This window comes from Microdochium trichocladiopsis (genome assembly GCF_020744255.1).
Source record: "Microdochium trichocladiopsis strain MPI-CAGE-CH-0230 chromosome Unknown B0I36scaffold_7, whole genome shotgun sequence".
NCBI lineage: Eukaryota > Fungi > Ascomycota > Sordariomycetes > Xylariales > Microdochiaceae > Microdochium > Microdochium trichocladiopsis.
In genome coordinates this window covers 2,336,329-2,355,993 of record NW_025763550.1, presented here as the reverse complement: position 1 = coordinate 2,355,993, position 19,665 = coordinate 2,336,329, and the positions used below count along the sequence as shown (strand labels likewise).

Genomic DNA, 19,665 nt, shown 5'->3' with positions numbered 1-19,665 from the left:
CGTTGCTTGGAGCTTGGCTGGCCGGATTATCGTTGTGTGCAACAAGGGGCAATTATTGGAATGCAAGGTACGCGGACCGGCATTGAGCCAACCAGCGAGCTGCGGCAGCCCCAATAACAAAGGGATACCCGTAGAGACTGGCCTGACTGGCACCCCACCGTGGTCTGACGCGTCGAGAAGCACTGTACTGGCCAGTTGCCTTGCGCGCGTGTGTGTACCTGCCTTCGCGACGTGCTGCGGTTCAATGAGTCTGTATCGGGCCGTGCTCTCTGCAAGAAGTGGGAATCTGCGTGGACACACACCGTGTGGCTCTTGTGGGAGTTTTGGGGACAAATCCACCACTGTTCCACCAGCCCCCCAGCTTGGGAATAAACTTGGATATGTGTAATAATTCTATGGGCGAATTTAACAAATTTATCGACGGGTTCTGGGAAAATATGCTCGCCGGTGGGTTGATCTGTTTGCTATTGGTATAAGTGCTCTTGGAGCTTTTGAAGTTGTCCTTCACGATGAGTCAGCTTTCTGCCTGACGGGTCCTTGCAACTTGACTCGTGGCAGTGGTTTTCGTTTGTACATATATGTGTATGGCCATCAGCAGGTATAGATTGCGAAGAGCAGTAGACCGCACAGACAGAGAGGCAATCACCAGGCAAGGCTTGAGCAGTTCATTGAGTTGCCGGTGGTAGTAGAGCGCAGTCATGCATGGCCTGCGGTCCCAAGGTGGAGGAGGATGTGGTAATCAACTGCGCGTAGGCGAGTGCAAGTCAAGATTGTCTGAGGTTACTGTCGGCTTCTGGAGCTATGGATTCAGAGGCGCATGCTCGTGGACGGGGAAGAGCGGACTCGCAAGTCTTCGTGGTCAAACCACGCCTGGGATACAGAACTGCAAAACCATGGTCCGCGATTATTACTCTCTGTCTTTTTCTTAATTTCTTTAGGGTGCTTAAATTTTTCAAATAAATGCTGCATCTTCAATGTCAATGCCTCAATTTCGATAAATCTCAAGCACGAACTTTATTCCTTCCACCCCGCACGATCCCCAACTGATGACCACCGTTCTAGTCTGGGGGGGGTTTTAGACGACCATGCCAGACCAGCATCAACAGCGCGCTCATCTTGATAGAGTTCAAACCGGATCTTCAGCGCCTGCATAAGGTGTGGTTGCACCGTCCCCTTCCCCGGGGCCTGCTAATTCTCAGCGCCTCCTCCCCCATGGGGTCGTCCTCAGTAAGCCCCGTAGTTTTGTTCTTCCTCTTTTCCCCAGAGCCATCGCGGCTTGTCCGAACACTTGTTTAGACTTTTTTGTCCCTCAAAAAAAAAAAAGCCAGGGTCCCTGTCTTCCCCGGAAAGCCTCCCCGAGCGAAAATCACGCGGAATATCGCGCATGCGCCACGCCATGACTGAGAGGCTTGACGCTAATGGTGCGCCATCTTGGGCTTTGCTGGCTGGGTGGGCGAGCGTTTGGCCGTGGAAAGCTAGTCTAACGTCTCCTCGAATGCAAACCCCCAAGGCCTTGTGGAAGCTGATTGACGGGAGTTCCAATTGGCTTTTTCTTCCTCTGGTTGTGGAGCTAGCACTTGAGACCGTGAGTCTGTCAGACTGGCTTTACTGTGAGCTTTGTGCAGGACAAATGCAAAATCGAGAAAACGCTTCGTGGGTTGACGTGCACTCGCCTCGGGGAAAGCTCCGCGGAGGGACCGCCGCGGAGACGTACTACTGTTGATTGGTCCCCTCTTTGACGAAAGAGAACTGCCCGTCCAGGAGGAGCATGGAAGATTCGCCAGGAGCTTGCTATTCCGAGACTACCGACCTGAGTGACAGTCAATATTATATGCGAGGCTTCCCGGGTCCTTAAGGCAATGCAGATTTCGTGTAGACAAGCTTTCGTGGCAAGTCGTGCATGTCTAGTCGACTTCGTGTCAAATAGCTATTGGTACTGGCGCTCCTGATGTTGAGATGAACTGTATAAGACGCGTGCTTCGCGCAGAGAAACCACTTTGCAAGCGACCAACGATCCTTTTGGATGAAAAGCTACATATGTCACAGTTCAGATGGCGAGCAGGTAGTGTGCATGTCAGTATTAACTTTGACTACTATCTCAGTTCCTCTTCTTATGAGTGGTCCTGGTTGGGTCACCGCAGGAAAACACAACGGGCCGTTGATGGGGACGGCCACCGAAAGACTCCTCTCGAAAACCCTCGATCCCGGGGAACGTTGACCACATCAGACTTAAACTCTGGCCCAGAACCTGTTGGATGTTCCCCTATATCCCGCGTTTGCTGACGACATCATTGATGATGCAAAGAACAGAAGAGACACAACGCGCGTCAACTAGATCCATGAGATAGGGTGGATGAAGGTGGATGCTTCAACTGCGGGAGGAGCTTCAATAAATGCAGGTGACAATGCCCAGCTCAAGCAACTCATTAACACAGTTGACACTGGCCCAAAGCATGTTGTAGAACTTACGTAAACTCATTGTTATTCAGTAACCCCGTGATGACACTTGCCGTTGCCATTCGCCCTATGTAGGCGTGCCGATGCTGCGACCGCTTACAGAGTCGCAATGTGTCGCTGCAGTTGCTGACTCAAAAGGAACTACGAGCTCCGAATCACATGGCCGTGATACACACAACTCCTGGTTGTCTACAGTGTGCGACCCCCACACGCCGTGTGTATGCATGCAAATCAAACGAGCAAAGAAGCAGTTTGCAGCCGCCGCATCCCGGCAGACCGGTCTGAAGGGCTTGCAGTAGTTTGCTGCGGATGAAACATGACTTCGCATGTGGTTCGATGACATCTGCAACGCGTTTTTGGATTGTGTGCTGTCATCCGATTTATATTTTTGTCCTACAGTAACGAGACAAATATAATTTCCCAGTTGTTCTGAAATTCAACTATTTTATTTTGTTATACATAGACAATACATACTTTGAGTCAAGATCGCATAGAGCGCGTATCTCACGTGGTTGTTGTTGGCTTTGGTAATAGCCGCGCTCTTCAGGATTTTTCAGGGTCATTGTGTGTCCATCCATCCATATTGCATCGCGACATACGCGCAGGGGTTTTCATTGTTACTTGAGCGGCAACTTCCCCGAAATTATTCCTTGTAATTAAAGCAACTCATCCAATTCAAGGTAAACCAGGTTGGAAAGAATTCTCATGTCGTCCTTGGTGAACCAACGTCAACGTAATTCACACCTAGACACTCCCATGCTGTAGACCTTCGGTCCAAATGCGAACGACCTAAGCCACTCGTCCTCTTGGACCTGTTCGCGCGCGCGCGCGCGGCACACAATAAGCCGCCAGCGGCCCAAGACGGTTTCACGGTTTCCCATAGCCGGGCAAACATGCAGTTCTCGGGCCCCCCTTGTCTCACCCCGGCCGGCCGCGCCCCCTCAACATGCACGAGCACGGCTCGGTCGTGGTCATCTGCCACAGCCTTGGTGCGCTGGCAGGCAGGCAGGCATGCATGCATGCAAGCGCACGCCCGCCGGCCCGCGTGCATGCATACACATGCACTTCGAGGCATGTGAGGCCATTTCCTGTTTTTAGCAACGCCACAAGAGGTTGAGAATGGTTTGACGTTTCCAGTTTTAGCACCAAAGTCAAAAAGGTCTGATTGCTCGCACCCCGCGCAAGAGACGACGCCATCGCGCTGTTTTGATTGACATGGGGAACGCTTCCGAGTGGCCAGAGGGACGGCCAATAGACGGAGAAAAGATGAAAGACACGATGGGGCTGCAGGATATACTTGTAATTTGAAGAATGGTGTGTAGGGCTGGGCGGCAAGGTGCCGGCCGGGAAGGGTTCTCATTGGCGTGTGTAAGTAGTGACGGCAAAGCATAGACTTGATCGCCCAGGTGCTCGGCAGACCGGAGATATTACATTTCGTACCCCTCCTGACTGCCCCATCATCCGACCCGTGCCGTTTTCGACTTTCCGGGCTTATCGACTCGAGATTGGTCCATTATGTGAAACGTTTCGTCTCATGTGGCGATGAGAACTGTCTTATTGAAATGGACGAAAGATACGAAAAAGTCCAGACGGCTTGCCAGATCCTTCACGATGCAGCGCAGATCATACCATAGTTCCGCTGGACGCTGTTTGCTGACATCGCACAACATCCACACAGGATCATTGGCTGGTGGGCATCCGCGCATCCTCACGATTTACACCACTTCATCCACAACAGCTGGTGAGGGTTAGGCCCATTACCGAAATGCGGCGGGCGATCATTTCTTAAAAAAAAAGAAAACGCCTGATGGCAGAAGCGAGCGAGTATACTGTTCGGCAAATTAAGTCCGGGGGTTTAGAGCCGATGGCTTTGGATTCTAAGGCCTCTGCTCTCGGGTTTAAGCGGGTTTGTACACTACCTCCACGGGCTTCGTTGTTCGGCAAACTCAACTCCTAATGTCGACAACGTCAAGTGGTAATGACCTGAGACTGAGCATTTCATCATGAAGTAATGCAAGCATTCAACTGGAAGAGCATCGGACTTTTCAGCGGCCAGCCATTTGCAATACAACATTTTGTGCTTCGTTGTGGCGCCTGTCGTACACCTTGGGGGGCAACATTCCACAGTTCATAGGTTAGTTCACATTCAACTCTCAACTTCGTGTAAGACCACACAATTTCTTTTCATAGCTTCCGTCTTCGAGGAACCAGCTGATCCAAAACATTTGACACAGTTGAGAGTCGTCACCTTGAGACACGGCAAATCAGATTGAAGAGAGACTACCTTAGGCAACAAGTAGAAACTCCCGAAACACGCACCACACAGCAACACAACAGCGCGACCAGTCACGCAACAGCGCAACTCCCAACAATCATGGACTCTAAAACTCCCCGATCATGGCTGATCACAGGCGCCTCATCCGGCCTGGGTGCGGCCCTGGCACTGGAGGCTCTGGCCTCAGGCGCGAGAGTGACGGGGGCCACTCGAAACATAGACAGGGCCAGACAAGCAGTCCCCGAGTTTGAGGTACGGGGCGGCAAGTGGCTGAGGCTTGATGTGACGGGCCAAGACTGCGAGACGACTGTCCGGAGTGCGGTCGAGGAGAACCAAGTCGATGTTCTGGTCAACTGCGCCGGCTATGCGCTTCTCGGAGCCCTGGAGGATATCAGGTGCGTATGTGTATGATGAAGCGCCGGGGATACTCATATGGCGCAGCCCCCCTTCAGATCAACGCAACATATGACCTTCGTCACTGACCAGAGGGCCACGCACGGGAAACAGCGACCACGAGATATCGGCCCAGCTCGACGCAAACTTCACTGGCCCGATCCGCTGCATCCGCGGCGCCCTCCCGGCCTTTCGTGCCCGGGCAGTGAAGACCGACGTAGCTGCTGGCCACGATCCAGAGGTCACAGCGCGTCCGCATCCCTCACCTGTGATTGTCAACTTCAGCAGCGGCGCGGCTCTGATCGGCGTGCCAGGCCGCTCGCTCTACTGCGCCTCCAAGTTTGCCCTCGAAGGCATGACGGAGGCCCTGGCCAAGGAAGTTGAGCCGTGGGGGATCCGAGTGTTTCTGGTCGTACCTGGGGCTTTCAAGACGCCGTTCTCGGATACATGTGTGGTGGCGGAGCGCGGCGGCGAGGCGGTCTCGAATGCGTATCGTGGTACGCCGGCGGACAGGATTGTCCGAATGACAAAGAACATGGCTGCCGAGGGCCTGCTCAAGGGCGACCCGGACAAGGCTGCGCAACGAGTGGTTGAGGCGGTGGAGGGGACTGGGATGGCAGCAGGCGTGGACGAGTTGGCGCTGTTCAGGCTGGTGCTCGGTTCCGATTGCCTGCGGGCTGTGAGGATCAAGATGGATGCGCTCCAGGCGAACTACTCGGCGGTCGAGGCCATTGCGCAGAGCACTGATCTGAAGTGATCGCTTGCGGCCCGGGGGGGGGGCTACAGTTGCCATTGTGGCCAGATATCCTGTTCCTTAGGTCGCGAGGCAATATAGTTCATGGTCTTGATGCTGGACCTCGCCACGGGTGTGTTTGTGATGGTCGTCGCACATGTGGATGACCCGTCTTATAAATTGCATTGGAAAATTGTGCCGCCCAAGCTTGGTAGTCACACAAAATACTCGCTGAGCTCACAAGGCTCCGATACAAAAGCATCCTAGGCTATCCTGGCGCTCATCCGAGTCCCAGCTCAATAAGCCGTGTTGAAGTGGAAGTGTCTAGTAGCTGGGACGATCGTAACCACTTTGAAAAAGCTGCTCGTATACGTAATGAACGAGGTATCCCCAAACATGAATGATTACACCGCCTCAAGATCCCGGATCTTTTTCCAACTGGTTTAGTGCCAGAGTCTGCTGGGCTCAGTGAGGATAAGTGCTTGAACTGAAAAAGCTGGAGGTTGCCGGGAGTTGTCTCTGACGTTCGAGTCTGTGTGCAAGGTGAATAGCCGTACATCCCAGTACCTTCCAGGGCTTCCGGCACTCAGCGGACCCACTCCTAGCGCTGGCTTACCGTACCCACAGGGACCCAGCTGCCTGGCCTTTAGCACGACGCAGGGGCGACGTCACGCCGGCCCGCCCCACTAAACAGCCTAGGACAACCTCTGTACCAGAGAAAAGCTTTTGCGCAAAACTCTTCACGGATATAGACAATCTTAAGCATCACCAAGCTTTCAAGAACAACCCCCAACAGCTCTGAAGCCCGGTTAGCTCAATCGGTAGAGCGTGAGACTCTTAATCTCAAGGTTGCGGGTTCGACCCCCGCATCGGGCTCAATTCCCGGTGCGCTCCTGACATATCAGGAGCACATCAACCTTTCTCTTTTTTCTTTTTGTGATTCATGCTTTTGTTGATTCTTTTCGTCCTCGTTGCCTGTCCAGACTGACCTCGGGACACATCCCCCGTTTTGTCACTCGTTGAGGAACAATCCGTCGTCTCTCCTGAGGAAGAGGACCTTTGATGAAGGCTCCACAACTTCCGCCATCTTTTGCAAAAGGCTGCGCGACCTTTCGCCTCAAGTTCAGCCGTGACATTGTTACATCTTCTGTGTTTCCCAACTACCTCGAGGCTGGGGAGTGCGGCCCAACGACAAGAGAATGAACCACATTCTCGATATCAAGGCTCAATCCTAGGTCTTTTGGTTCTTCACCAAGGTAGCCCGGACGTGACTGGATGTGAATCTGGCCACATAGCCGGACCGCCTCGCCGGCACTGCCAAGATATCTTTGAGACTTGAAACTGTGTATTCCCATATAGAATATAGGTATAGCCCGTTAGTTTAACGTCTCTGAGAACCCTGTGTTCGTCCCCACGGCTGGAGTAGCAGTGTGTGTGTGTGTGAGAGTAGGGAGGTATAAATCACATAGCACTCTCTCTCTTTTTCGACGCACCTCCATTGCAAGCTCGCCCTCACGACGGCCTTTATCCCCTCCCCGTAGTGCAGCGCCTGCCCCCCCGCGAGACCGGGTCGTCCAGCCACGGAGACTCCCTCAGCCATGTTGCTACAGTCACTGCTGTTGCTGTTGCTGTTGCTGTTGCTGTTGCTGTTGCTGTTGCTGTTGCTGTTGCTGTTGCTGTTGCTGTTGCTGTTGCTGTTGCTGTTGCTGTTGCTGTTGCTGTTGCTGTTGCTGTTGCTGTCTCGTTTCTGTGATAGCAAATGTCCCTCGAGAGTGGTCAAGTCGACTTGGAAACTCAGCACGAGGTGTTGAGGTACCAAGTTGTTGTTTTCCTGACACTTTATTATCATGACTACTACTTTCTCGGTTGGTCCCCTTTCCGCGAATGTTCTTTTCTCTCTGAACCCGCCCAAGTCAGTCATCAATTCGTCATCCTCTCATTGATCACCTCAACCGCCCGTGAGGCACCATGGGAATGTATAGCAAACAGGGACTACGGTCCATCAAGCAACGAGACGCGACTCATTTCTCATAACCCCCCCCAAGAGGAACCTCCAAGTGTGATAAAAGTCAAGGTGAAGGGGACCAAGATCTGCACCCACCTAAAAGCGTAGCAAAGCAAAGTATCCCCGCCGCGCGTGCAGACATGCCCGCCAATCGAGCCCAGAGTCGAGTCGTGATGCAATGTACTGGTTTTCCTCGTGGCTCAATCCACAAAAGCGGAACCGTCTATTGCTGCTTGAGCAAAATCTTTACCTAATGCATGTGCCTAGGATTGTAGCAGGGTTCGAAAAGCACCGAGGGTTTCTGGCCAACAGCGTCACCGTACAGGACGTGCACTCCTGCATATTTCGCTGTTCACTGGAAGTACTGCCTTGAAGAGAAGGGAGTCGATCACTACATTTTGCTATGGCGGTACCTAGGCAAGTGTCCTAGCTTCGAGTACATGCGAGTATATCTCTAGTACCGAGCAGGCCAAGATCCCGTTGGTTGTACCCTTTCCGCCACCACGGCCAGCCCATGGTCAAAGCACGACAGCCTCTCTCCCTGCATGCTCATCATAAGTGATACTCCTTAGAAGTTCTCCTTCCCCGCGAACCGCTCATTCTGCACGACCTCGACCCAGTATCCATCTGGGTCCAGCAGGAACGCGACGTTCTTCATCCGCCCGTCGGTGAGGCGCTTCTTCCAGTTGGCCTGCATCTGCTCGAAGCGCGCGCACGCGGCGTCAAGGTTGTCGACCGACACGCAGATGTGGCCGAAGCCCTGCGGCTCCGAGTTGCCGTCGTGGTACTTGAAGTCGGCGTCCTTCTCGGTGCCGTAATTCCACGTGAGCTCGAGCAGGCCCTCGCGATGGGCGGTGATGCTGCCCGTCTCGTTGTCGTTGGCGCCGTAGCCCAGGAAGTACAGGTTGAAGCCGGCCTCCTTTGCCTCGTGGGTGCGCAGGAGCGTCATGCCGAGGGTCTCGGTGTAGAACTTGAGCGACTTCTCTGCGTCCTTGACGCGGATCATGGTGTGGTTCTATGGTCACGAGGCGTATAATGTTAGACTTCAATGATGAAACCTGCAGTCTTCGCAGAATGGGTGGTGTCACAAGCAAGAGAACACTAAGCTTACCATCCGGTACGTCGAAACATCCGTCTCAACACCCTGCTCGGCCGGATCGTCGGCGCCAGTGCTCTTGATGTTCTGGCTGACAATCTCGACCCAGTACCCGTCCGGGTCCAGCGCAAAGGCAATGTTGCGCATGCGCCCGTCGGTCAGCTTCTTCTGGAACTTGTAGCCGGCCTGCTCGATGCGGTCACAGCACGCCTGGATGTGGTCGACGCTGATGCAGACATGGCCGAAGCCGCGGTGCGGCTCCTTGTTGCCGTTGTTGACCGTGTAGTTGGGGTCGTCCTCGGTGCCATAGTTGTGCGTGAGCTCAATGACGCCCTCGCGGTCGAAGGTGCTGGCGCCGTGCGAGACGGCCTTGGGGCTGTCGTACGCCAGGAAGTACAGGTCGAACTTGTTGTCAGGGAACGCGAGCTTCTTGACCAGCGACATGCCCAGGAACTCGTAGAACTTGACCGAGGCCTTGGGGTCCTTCACACGAAGCCTGCAGATGGTCCGTGTCAGTCTTGCCAGCACATCGTCTGGGGTGGAGTGGGCTTCCGCCTGAAGTCCTGGGCTGGCCTTACATCGTGTGGTTGAGCTTGTAGTTGCTCGTGTTCGTGGCGGACGCCATAGCTGCGAATGTCCTCGTTGGTGATACTATATTCCGAGAAAATCAACTGGTTAGCACTCCCGCCCGCCGGCGTTGACCAAACGAAACACGACCAACCGCCCGGAACCGCCATCCGCTGGTACAAGCCGAGCTGACCGTGTCACGCCGGCACTGAATTTGCACCAGAGACATGGCCTGCAAACACCATCGCGCACCGCCTTCGAGAGACTCATGCACACCTCCACCGCCTAGCAGGTTGCCGCCTCTCACCACTCCTCCTCACCAAAGTTGTCTCCAGCAGTGCAGATCAGACGCTCAAGAGCTAAGAAGCCTCGCCCTCCACACACCGACCAGCTATCATCGGTCCGAGCCGAGTACAGTGTCGAGAAACCCCATGACCGGGGTGATGTACAGTCGGTATGAGCGGCAGCGTTTCTCTCCCTGAGCAGACAATGATAGACCCCCGCTTGGGTCTATGAATGGTCCAGGTGCGGTTGTACGTGGCCGCTGGAGAACCTACCTGAAGTGATGGTGTTGTTCAAAGCCCGGAGATGTCTCGTCTGGAGCTGTATCCTACGCAAGCTAGTTCGCAGCGCAGTAGACATATAAAACTCGTCGTCGCCGTTGTTGTCGTGCCTGAAGGTGTTTCGGCCTCCCAGTGTGTGTTCGTCTGTGTATGTGTGTGGTGTAGTGATTGCATACGTACGCGAGGTGGAATAAATGCGAGACTTAAGTTCCCCAGCGAAGGAAAAGAGCTAAGCTACAGTGCTAAAATAATGATCTCACAGGCGCAGAAGCACAACGTCAGTTGGGGTCTGCCCGTCGCGTACGTAGACTGACGAAGCAGCAGCGGGGTAGTTCCGCTCCGGTTCATCACTGGCTGCTCATGCCCCACAAGAGCTCCGAGACCGCGGGCCAATCAGCACCGCAGCGCATTTGCACACACATGGGTCCTGGTTGGGTGACCTCAGGAAGCTTGCAAACCCTTGGACGGCCGAGGGACATGCTCACTCACACATTGAGCTACTTGGGTGTGAACCTCTTGGAACTTTTCCCCGGCCGTACTTGACTGCGCAACATCTACTATATGAACGGAAGACTGTCAGTCCTTATTCCGAGACGGTTTGGGGACCTGTCCAATGCTAGAGCACGTCCCCTGCTCTCGAGTGAAGCTGGGCAGCGCCGCATGACGTCACTTTAGTTTTTCCAGATGCTGCGTCGGAGCAGACCAGCAATTGAAATCAATTCTTCATGTCGTATTTCTTCACCTCGTCCATCCCGAGGGGAGCTATGCCACATAATGCTCAGAAACAGTCTGCTTGCGGCGAAGGATGCCTTGCGCGCCCGAGTCGCTCGCGCGCATCATCTCTCCTGCCAGTTTTAATAGTACATAATGAAAAGATAAGGAAATTCAAGACTTTGAATGTCGGTTGGTATGCCTCTCCCGTAAAGGCAAATATGATTGCCTGCTGCACATATTCTTTCCAATGTGCACAGGCGGGGGGGAACGCCTCCTCCAAGGGCAGAATCCGGGATTTTCAACCGTGGTTAATCCCCTGCCAAATTCTTGTTTGTCGTTTCCACAAACATACTGACAGCTCAATGCGAAGCCGTAACGTATTCGGTTTTCCTGTACGCCACCTCTCTGCTCTTTACTCCTAGGAAGACCCAAAGATGCTGCGCACGGCGTGGGAGAGAAGAGTAGCGTTCTCGTTGTCGAAGTCCTCGCTAGGGGTTACGAAGAAGGCGAGCGCAATGATAATGTAGAGCGCCATCAACTACGCGGCGTGTCAGCACATGATGCAGCTTCCCACTCTCCAGACCTGCAAGACATACCATAGCACCCTCGAGGTAGTTCGATTTTCCATCCATGACGGTGTAGATGACGACAAGCACGGATAGCGCGAAAGAGACAGTCTCGACTACGTGAGGGTTAGCAACTGCGTGCACATCAATGAGCAGTCTGCAACTTACAAGTCTCAAAGTGCAGGTCCATGTCGCGGTCCATAATCCAGCCGAGAATGACGAGGAACGGCGTGACAAACAGGGCGATCTGGATGCTGGAGCCAATAGCAACTCCCATGGCCTAGAGTGGACGATATTAGTAACTGTGACTGACCGAATGGGCCAGACAAGGAGCTCACCAGGTCCATCTTGTTCTTCACAGCAACCACGACAGCTGTAACGTGCTCAGCCGCATTGCCGACAATAGGAATCAGAATAAGACCGATAAAGTTGCGGCTGATGTGAGCGCGCTCCACTAGAGAGTCGATGCTGTCGACAAGGTAGTCCGCGCAGATGGAGACCAGAACAGTCGTCACAATGAGAACGACACCAGCCGACCACGGGCTCATGTGCTCCTCCTTCTCCTCTTCGTCGTCGTCCTCGTGGTGGTGGTTTGCGTTATTGCTCTCCTCATCGGAAGCGTTCTGCGAGTCGGGCGGGGTCGTCGCGGACTCGAGGCTGAAGAGGTTGTGGTGCGTCTTCAGCTGGAAGAAGAGATACATGACGTAAAGAATAAGAAGGATGATTGCAGTACCACGAGACAGGGCAAGGATCGTTCGGCGAGTCGACTTTTCGTCATCGGCAGGGTTGATAATCATGAAGAGCTGTATCACCATGTACTGTCAGCATAAAATAGAGAAGGCCGAGGTGATTATGGGCCGATTATTTCTTACAGTGCCAGGCAAGATCATGGAGGCGGCCGACAGTGTCATCAGCGATGAGGTCGTCTGCGCAGTGATGGAGGCAAATGACTGCTCTGTGCCGTCACCATTGCCGTCGCGCATGTTGACAATACCGCCGAAGAAGAAGCACATGCCCATGACGAGGAGGATGTTGGAAAGAATCGACCCAATCATGGAAGACTTGACAACCTGGAGCTGGTTGTTCTGGAGCGCAATGATGCTCACAATCAGCTCGACCGCATTGCCGAATGTCGCGTTCAGCAGTCCGCCGAGCGACTCGCCGAGCTTGTCAGAGATCTCTTCGGTCGCAAACGACAGGACAGCCGCCAGGGGAATGATGGCGAAGAAGTTGATGGTGAAGACGGCGATCGGGTCCCAGCCGCCCTGGCCGGCAATGATACCAATGGGCACGCAAACGAGGAGGATGTTGACCGGGCCTGTGAACATTTGCGGTCAGCTACGTGCGCGGCGCGGGGCATTGCGCATGCCATGCGACGACATTGGGGACCACCACTCACTGCTCAGCAGGGTCATCTTTGTGATGTGCCACACGTGGGCGGGATACTTGACCCATGGCTTTTCGCTCTCGAGGCCCGGGGTGACCTGCGAGTTGAAGAAGAAGTCGCGCGTCGAGTGGCTGCCATTGGCACTGCGACCGCCGCTGCCCAGCAGCGCGGTGTGCTCGTCTGGTGCTGCTCCCCCGTTCATACCTGCGCGGCGCTTGGGTTGGGTGGCCTGTTTGCGTAGGCTGTGGAGGAACGACGGTATGTCTGTTGTGCGGCGGGTAGTGATGACGACCAGTCAGTATGTTGATACAGCGTTATGACCGAGCATTGGCACGAGCAAGACGACGAGGCTGTGGAGCTGTGCAGTGAGATGCAGAGAGTGTGAGGCGGGAGTTTGTTGTGGCCGAGGATCGCATAGCTGTTTGAGGGAATGGAGTTGGGCGATATGCAGTTTGCGACAGACCGGGTGCACGAGACAATTCGAGCAAACGGGGACAAGGCCGACTAGAAAAGCATTGACACAGACGGCAAGTAAGGAAGGAAGGAATGAACGGACGGATGACTGGAGAATGTTGGGCTGCGCAGTAATACGGCAGCCAGAGGCTTGGAAATGCTTGGCTCTGAGTGGCAGTGGCCCGTTGCTCGGCGGCGCGCGTGCATTGGGGGTTTGGCTTTGCGAGTCAGATTGGGGCGACGGGGCCTGGCGCCCGAGGTCAAGTGGTGAGGGAAGGGGGGTGCAGGTACGACGCGCGCGCGCGCAACCTCAGCCACAACAGCGGAACGGGAGGGACAAGAGGGAAAATCAGCGGATCGCCGGCGACTTACTCGACATTGGGGTCTAGAGAAGTGCCCCCCTGGTGATGGGGGAGGGAAGGAGAGGGAGAGAGAGAAGGGGAGCGGGAGAGAGATGGCGGATGATGTGGGAGTATGATGAGGAGCGGCAGTCCCAAGAACGGCGACCAAGAGACCGGAGCGCCCTAGAACGTCTTGTCGGGCAGGCGTGGTAGCAACAGCCAAGCTTTTTGGTGCTGGGCAGGGTGGTCCCTGGGCAGGCGATCGTCGTGCAGGCGGGCGATGGGCGAGCAGGCGCAGGCTTGCCAAGACGAGGACAGGCGGCAGACTACGTACGTATTGAGCCGGCTGGAGCGTGGGGGAGGAGGAGCGGGAGGACGACGACGAGGGCAATTGGCAAGTAATTAAGTGGTGGAGGTGGCTGTCGAGTTGGTGGTGGCAGTGTTGCGCTCCCGGTGGTGATGGCAAGTTGGCTCACGATGCTCACAGTCCTTGGCTGGACGATGTCATTGCCAAGAAGCCCTAGCCCGCGCGGCCAAGGAAAACCAAGAAAGCAATAGCTACACGGAGCTCGAGTGTGCCCAATTGTCCCACAGGCGCAGCACTCTGGCTCTGGACTGTCAGTGGGCAGGGAATGGCGGCCGAAACTCTAATTGCCCATGCTGGCTGCAGCGACACGGGCATGGTCAGCAATGGCCACCGACAGCCGTCGTCGTCGTCGTCGTCGTCGTCGTCGTCGAGCACAGTCTGTCCGGCAGAGGCAGTGCTGCCAGTCAGTGCAGTCCCTGGCGATGATGACGACAGGCACCACACGCGGGTTGCTGTGTGGGGACCCGTCCCACTCTTGCTGCCCTGAGGCATCTCTGTGTTCCACTCGGTGTCTGTTCGCCCGTCTGAGATTCAGTAGCACCAGCCAATGGGCTCGGTTCCATCGCCCACCCGCAACCGACCATTCCTCCCCCCTCTGTGCGACTGCCCAGATCTCAAATCATTGCCAGTGTTGTCAACCCCCGTGGCGCAGCATCACAGCATGCTCATTTCAAAAAGACCCCTCACCTTGCGCCCAGCTCTTGCCAGGGAGCGCAGTCGCCATCAATTTGTCAAGGGGTGATTCCAGATCTGTACCATGAAACTCGGCGCGTGTAAAACGATCACTGTTCGCCCGAGGTCGCAATCCGCCAGGGGTCTGGTAGTCCCTTGCTCGGAGCCCAGGTTAGGCTTATTTTTTGTTGTTTATCGTTCTTGTTGACCTATCGTGCTTCTCGTCCTTTGCTCGGGGTAATCCGCCATCGTACCTAGCCTGCGTCAGCATTGTGGAAACGCACATGTGTCAACGGCTGCCCGCATCATTTCTTGCTGCATGTACCCGTGCTGTCAACGCGCATCTGTCTGTCTGTCTGTCTCTGGCTGGCTGGCTGGCTGGCTGGCCGCCTGGAGTAGATAGGACGCTTCCCCCACTGTTTCGACTGCTCGGGGTCTCAAGAAACACCACCTTCAAAGCTGCTCCTGCAGGGATCGCCAAAGAGGCCTCCCGGCCGCAGAGCTCTGCAGCCAAATGTGCACTTTGCTTGGCGCCAAGCCATCCCGCCTGTCAGCCCGTTCTCATACCTCCTCCCAGCATTGTTACAGTAGGCAGAAACAGCGAGCGAGATATCACACATTGCAGTCGCATGCGTGAGGGAGTTTAGTATGTGGCCCTCTTACTGGTTCCGAAAACATAGGTTTCAATTTCTGTTGCAATCTGCACATCCGCTCATTCATCTCTAAACTCCAACCTCTTCAACTCGAAGCCCGTCACAACAATATGTGTAGTTGGGTGTGCAGAAAACAGCAAAAGCAGAATATGAAAGTCATGTGCAGGGGTAGTGATAAGAAGGGTGACAGGTAAGACAAAATGTCAAAGGGTCTACAGGCGGTGAAGAAGGATACAAGTGATGGGGAACAAAGACGAGGTAGACGAGAGACATGTCAGGTGCTGCGTGAACAGAGGCGAGAGGTGCCAAGTCAAAAACAAACACAAAAAGGGACATCTATATCCATCGCTCTTCATCAGTATGCCGTGCGTCCGACGGGTCGCGGGTCGTCGTGTCATGCAAATCGTTGCCATTTGTCGTCAGAATCGTGGCTCTTTGTCGTGTTGTTGATCGTGGTCGGGGTCGTGGTCGTGTTATCGTCGTTTGGGTCGAAGTCATCATCATGACAAGAAAGCTGCCGACTCCGTTAGCAGTTAGATTGCACCAAGTCATTGAAACAGCTTACCAGCCGCATATGCCTGATACCATGTCAAGCTGGCTCCACCGTCGAGCCAACTCGGGTTGAAATCTTTCCTCGTGAAGAATTGCCATGCCGTCGTGGCATCAAAAGTCGCCAGGTTGCCATAGAGAATTCCTCGCCAGCCTCCCTCAATCTTGTCGGCCCGGCCCTGGTTGAATAGTGCCGTCCATTCCTCGCTAACGAAATTCGACGGTCGGGTATATTTCGTGCTAGGCAGCAACGGCAGCATGTGGATGCCCTGGATATACTCAATGTTTGTGCCAAAATATGTCGTGTGGTCAATCTTGTTCTCGAACAGGATGCCCGCCACCTTGTTTCCAATAAATTGCGGCGGCTGCACCTTATTGTCCGCCGTGTAGAGGTAATAGTTATTCAGAGATCTTGACAAAACAGCAAGCATGAGGTTTCCCCTAAATATGCAAGTATTAATTTAACCTGTTGTTGTTACATTTTTCCGTCAAGCAGCGCAGCACGTCGACTTACCGGGCTTCCATGTTGGCATCCTTGACGGTCCTCCCCCACATCTTGATGGCATAGGCGTGCATCGCGTCCTCGGAGCTCGACTCTTGGTCCTGTATCTGATGTTAGCTACGACGCGGGTCGTGCCGTGTCGAACTGCGGCTGTGTCACGTACATTGCCATCGGCAGTCTCATAGAGACCATGTGCCCAACTGTGTCCATGAAACCAGTCGAAATTGCGTGATACTGGGAAATACTTGTCCGCGGTGGAGGGGTTCGCGATATCTCGGACCAGCGTGTTGACAAAATCGACATTCGTTTTGGTCATCCATGATGGGTCCAGGTACCCTATGATGGCAGCAGTGAGCACGAAATAGCCATAATGGAAATGGTGGTCGTTATAGAAGGTGTTGCCAAAGTCGGCTCCATTGTTGCCAGTCGTATATGTTGCCGACGACACGATTCCACCCCAGGCGTCTGGATTCTTGAGTTAGCGGCTGGCGGCACTACAGCATGATCATGAGACTTACTTTCGTAGTATAGCGGAAAGACCTGTTTGTTAAGTGCAAACCTGCTGAAGGCAGTCTTGAGGTTGTCCAAGCCGGCCTTGGCCGTGGCAGGATCTTTAAGCAAGTCATTTGCCACATAGCAAAGGGAGGCAAATTTGGCCAAGGCCTGAGATATTCGTTAGGATTCTTGCTCAATAAGGCAGCAGCCAAAATACCTGCTCACCTTTCCTCCATAGTACATGGAGTCCTGATTTGTCTGGGCATTCATGTCTTGCGATAGTTCCTTGATCGCGTTGGGCCGAATAGCTTGGATTGCTGCGTTGCTCAGCGTGCTCTTGGGGCCCGAAGCAGGGTCCCATGGGGCAAAGTCCATGGAAACTGGCATGTTTGGCTCCTCCAAGGTCCAGGAATCTGCAATGACGGCCTTTGCCATGCCCTTCGTGGTTGTTTGAAGCTGTATCTGGTTCTGGACAGCTTGAAGTGTCGTCTGACTGAAACTGGCAAGATGGTGGGGCAGAGCGTACATGAACAATTTTGTGCTCTGGTCGCCAGTTTTCTCGAAGGTAAATGTATAGGAGCCACGCTTGCCGGCTGCGGTGCCAGAAACAGTGACACCGACAGGGTACGCGGAGGAAGCTGCATCAAGCATCGTCTCTGCACCACCAGGATCTTTGGCAATTTGGATGTAGCCAGTGAACGGCTTCGCGGATCTGGCAAGTCCGTTATTGATAACCCTGAGGTCCAGATCGTCGCCCGACTGTGCAGTAGCATAGACGTGCCAAACCTTGCCGTCCTCAAGGTAGATTGTGTACTTTGTCACATTGGGCTTGGGCGACCTGTTCGAACGCGTCACTGTCTTGAAAAGGATACCCGAAGAGATGACGGGCGTGCCCGAATGGTAGATGCCTGTGACAAATCCCATGCCCTGCACGAGAGGGAAGGTCATCATAGGTTGTGCGTTGGGATCCTTATGCAAGTTGATGTTTGCGGATTGTGCCTTCAGATTGTCCGTCGTCAGGATTGTGGTAGCTCCAAGCTCAACAGCCGAAAGACATATGGACTGGATGCCGACGGGATTGAGGAAGTACTTTGCGGCACCCGTGTCTGGAGCCTTATCACCAAACACTCTCTGGCTGGCCTCAATGTGTGACACACACATGCCCCAGCTGGACGTGGCTCCCTGACCCTTCGCCCAAGCCACAGAGTATGGGTGTACAAAAGCCGAAGAGCTCTGGCCGCCAAGGAAGAAATTGCCGTAAAACTTGTTCGTCCCAATTGGTGCTGACTGCCTGATGCCTTTGCGAGGCACAGGGTGGTCATTTCGCACGGGGAACATGTTTGATGGCGCATTGGTCGCCACAGGAGCGCCGAAAATATTGTTGAGGGTTGCTGTAGGCTGTGCCATGGTAGGAGTCGTCGCTTGGGGTGGGCTAGGCGACCTTGTGGATGATGGCGGCGGCGGCGGCTGCGAAGGCGACGTCGGGCGTCCGCTTGTACTGGACGGCGAACTCTTCGACGAGGGCTGTGGATTGATTGTTGTGCCCTTTGTACTTGTCGGGTGGGTGGGTCTTGTCGTGCTGCGAACCGTTGTCGATGTCACTGCTGGTCCCTGCGTTGAAGTGGGTGCCAAATTGCAGGAGCAGGTGACAATGGGTTCTGGGATGGGCTTGGTGTTGAATGGTGGAAGTGTTGGTCGGCCGGCCGTCTCGAGGCTAGATATGCAGGTTCCGCTTGTATTTGGCAGTGGGCCTGTCGATGGCGGAAGGATCTGGTCGACGCCGCTGGAATGAGTGACGGTAATCACAGCGACGGGTGAATAGCCTTCCTTGTACGAGCTGGCAGGCGTGCCGGTCTGCGGCGGTCTGACTACTGTCGTCAGGGAGTTTTGAGAGCCGCCAGACTGTACGGGTTGTGTAGTGATGGAAGCTGGCTGAGCGGTGCTGGGCGGCACAGGCACCAGTTTGGTGGATGTTGACTGATCGCTCAGAGTGCGTGTGCCAGCGGGAGCGAATCCTACTTGATAAGGATTTTTGGAGGATGAGATATCGTTCACTTGTCTCGGTCGGTTTTCTTCTCCAAGTGGGCTATAAGGAAGCGGCCCTAGCTCATGAACAGGAGCAGATTGAGTAGGTAAAACCTGCCATATCGTTAGCAGCAAATACAGAAACAGCATTGTCAAATCATATGCGGAGGGGGATTCTGGGTGGGCTCTTAGGCTTGTTTTCGTCGTCTTGCGCTGATGGTGATATCAGGCCGAGTTGTGTTGTGAAAAAGTAGAGAATATGGTGAAACTCGGCGGCGTCGTGGCGGGTAAGTGTGAATCTTTGGATTGTTGTGAACGTCGTGGGGCTGAAGTCCAGCTGTCGTAAACTCGTGATCATGAAAAAAAAGGTAATCTAGAATAACGATGTTGTTCTTTGTTGTCGTGTAGTCCGTATGGAAGGGCGATATCGAAGCAGGCAGCTGCAGGAGTCGACTTCGCTTTGTACCAACTAAGGGCGTGGTGTCACATTGGGAGGAATGAGAGCGGTTGTCCAGGCGAGCGTTTCGTCTTCCGCCGCTCCGGCACGCCGGCCAAGGGTCGGTTCGCCATGAGTAGCCAGGCTCAGGTGAAGGCCAAGGGTTGGCTCGTCATGTGGTGCGAAGTCGTGGAATGCTGTGTCTTGGTGTAGGTGGACCAGCAGTATCGCTTACCTTGGCTGCACAGGCAGGCTGAGCTCCCAATCCTGCAGAGGAATGAGGTTTCCCGGTCCAGTTCAGGGCGTGAGATTTGGTAATGATGCACAAGCTGTAGGATAAATGAATGGGTGGACGAGGGCTGAGTGGAAAGTGTGCAGTGTTGAGCAGATGCTGGTGTTCGATCGATGTCTGAGCA

General features: G+C 54.4%; 5 protein-coding genes and 1 non-coding gene across 6 annotated transcripts; 2 read left to right on the top strand and 4 right to left on the bottom strand.

Annotated features, from left to right (window-relative positions):
- Positions 1–4,831: 4,831 nt before the first annotated feature.
- On the top strand, positions 4,832–5,882 carry B0I36DRAFT_375561 (uncharacterized protein; the record flags this gene model as incomplete). The annotated part of the gene is made up of 2 exons (XM_046160378.1): positions 4,832–5,127; positions 5,240–5,882. The coding sequence occupies 2 exons, from the start codon at positions 4,832–4,834 to the stop codon at positions 5,880–5,882; spliced, it is 939 nt and encodes a 312-aa protein (XP_046010716.1).
- A 779-nt stretch (positions 5,883–6,661) lies between these two features.
- Positions 6,662–6,734, top strand: B0I36DRAFT_t121. Its single transcript has one exon. It is a non-coding gene; the product is annotated as a tRNA-Lys (tRNA).
- Positions 6,716–7,195, bottom strand: B0I36DRAFT_328202 (uncharacterized protein). The gene has a single exon (XM_046154570.1). It carries the CDS (start codon positions 6,992–6,994, stop codon positions 6,800–6,802), a length of 195 nt encoding a protein of 64 aa, XP_046010715.1. The 5' UTR covers positions 6,995–7,195; the 3' UTR covers positions 6,716–6,799.
- A 1,236-nt stretch (positions 7,196–8,431) lies between these two features.
- On the bottom strand, positions 8,432–9,584 carry B0I36DRAFT_247670 (lactoylglutathione lyase-like protein; the record flags this gene model as incomplete). Its single annotated transcript, XM_046150325.1, has 3 exons — positions 8,432–8,878; positions 8,975–9,455; positions 9,538–9,584. 3 exons carry the CDS (start codon positions 9,582–9,584, stop codon positions 8,432–8,434), a joined length of 975 nt encoding a protein of 324 aa, XP_046010714.1.
- A 1,637-nt stretch (positions 9,585–11,221) lies between these two features.
- On the bottom strand, positions 11,222–12,958 carry B0I36DRAFT_351379 (Ca2+ transporter; the record flags this gene model as incomplete). Its single annotated transcript, XM_046157006.1, has 6 exons — positions 11,222–11,341; positions 11,400–11,503; positions 11,538–11,649; positions 11,708–12,187; positions 12,242–12,687; positions 12,769–12,958. 6 exons carry the CDS (start codon positions 12,956–12,958, stop codon positions 11,222–11,224), a joined length of 1,452 nt encoding a protein of 483 aa, XP_046010713.1.
- Positions 12,959–15,790: 2,832 nt separating this feature from the next.
- On the bottom strand, positions 15,791–18,195 carry B0I36DRAFT_247786 (family 81 glycosyl hydrolase; the record flags this gene model as incomplete). Its single annotated transcript, XM_046150332.1, has 5 exons — positions 15,791–16,232; positions 16,306–16,394; positions 16,457–16,758; positions 16,812–16,956; positions 17,014–18,195. The coding sequence occupies 5 exons, from the start codon at positions 18,193–18,195 to the stop codon at positions 15,791–15,793; spliced, it is 2,160 nt and encodes a 719-aa protein (XP_046010712.1).
- Between the last annotated feature and the right edge of the window lie 1,470 nt (positions 18,196–19,665).

Coding starts and splice junctions, on each gene's coding strand:
- B0I36DRAFT_328202 (XM_046154570.1), bottom strand. CDS start 6,994: ATGTCACGGCTGAACTTGAGGCGAAAGGTCGCGCAGCCTTTTGCAAAA.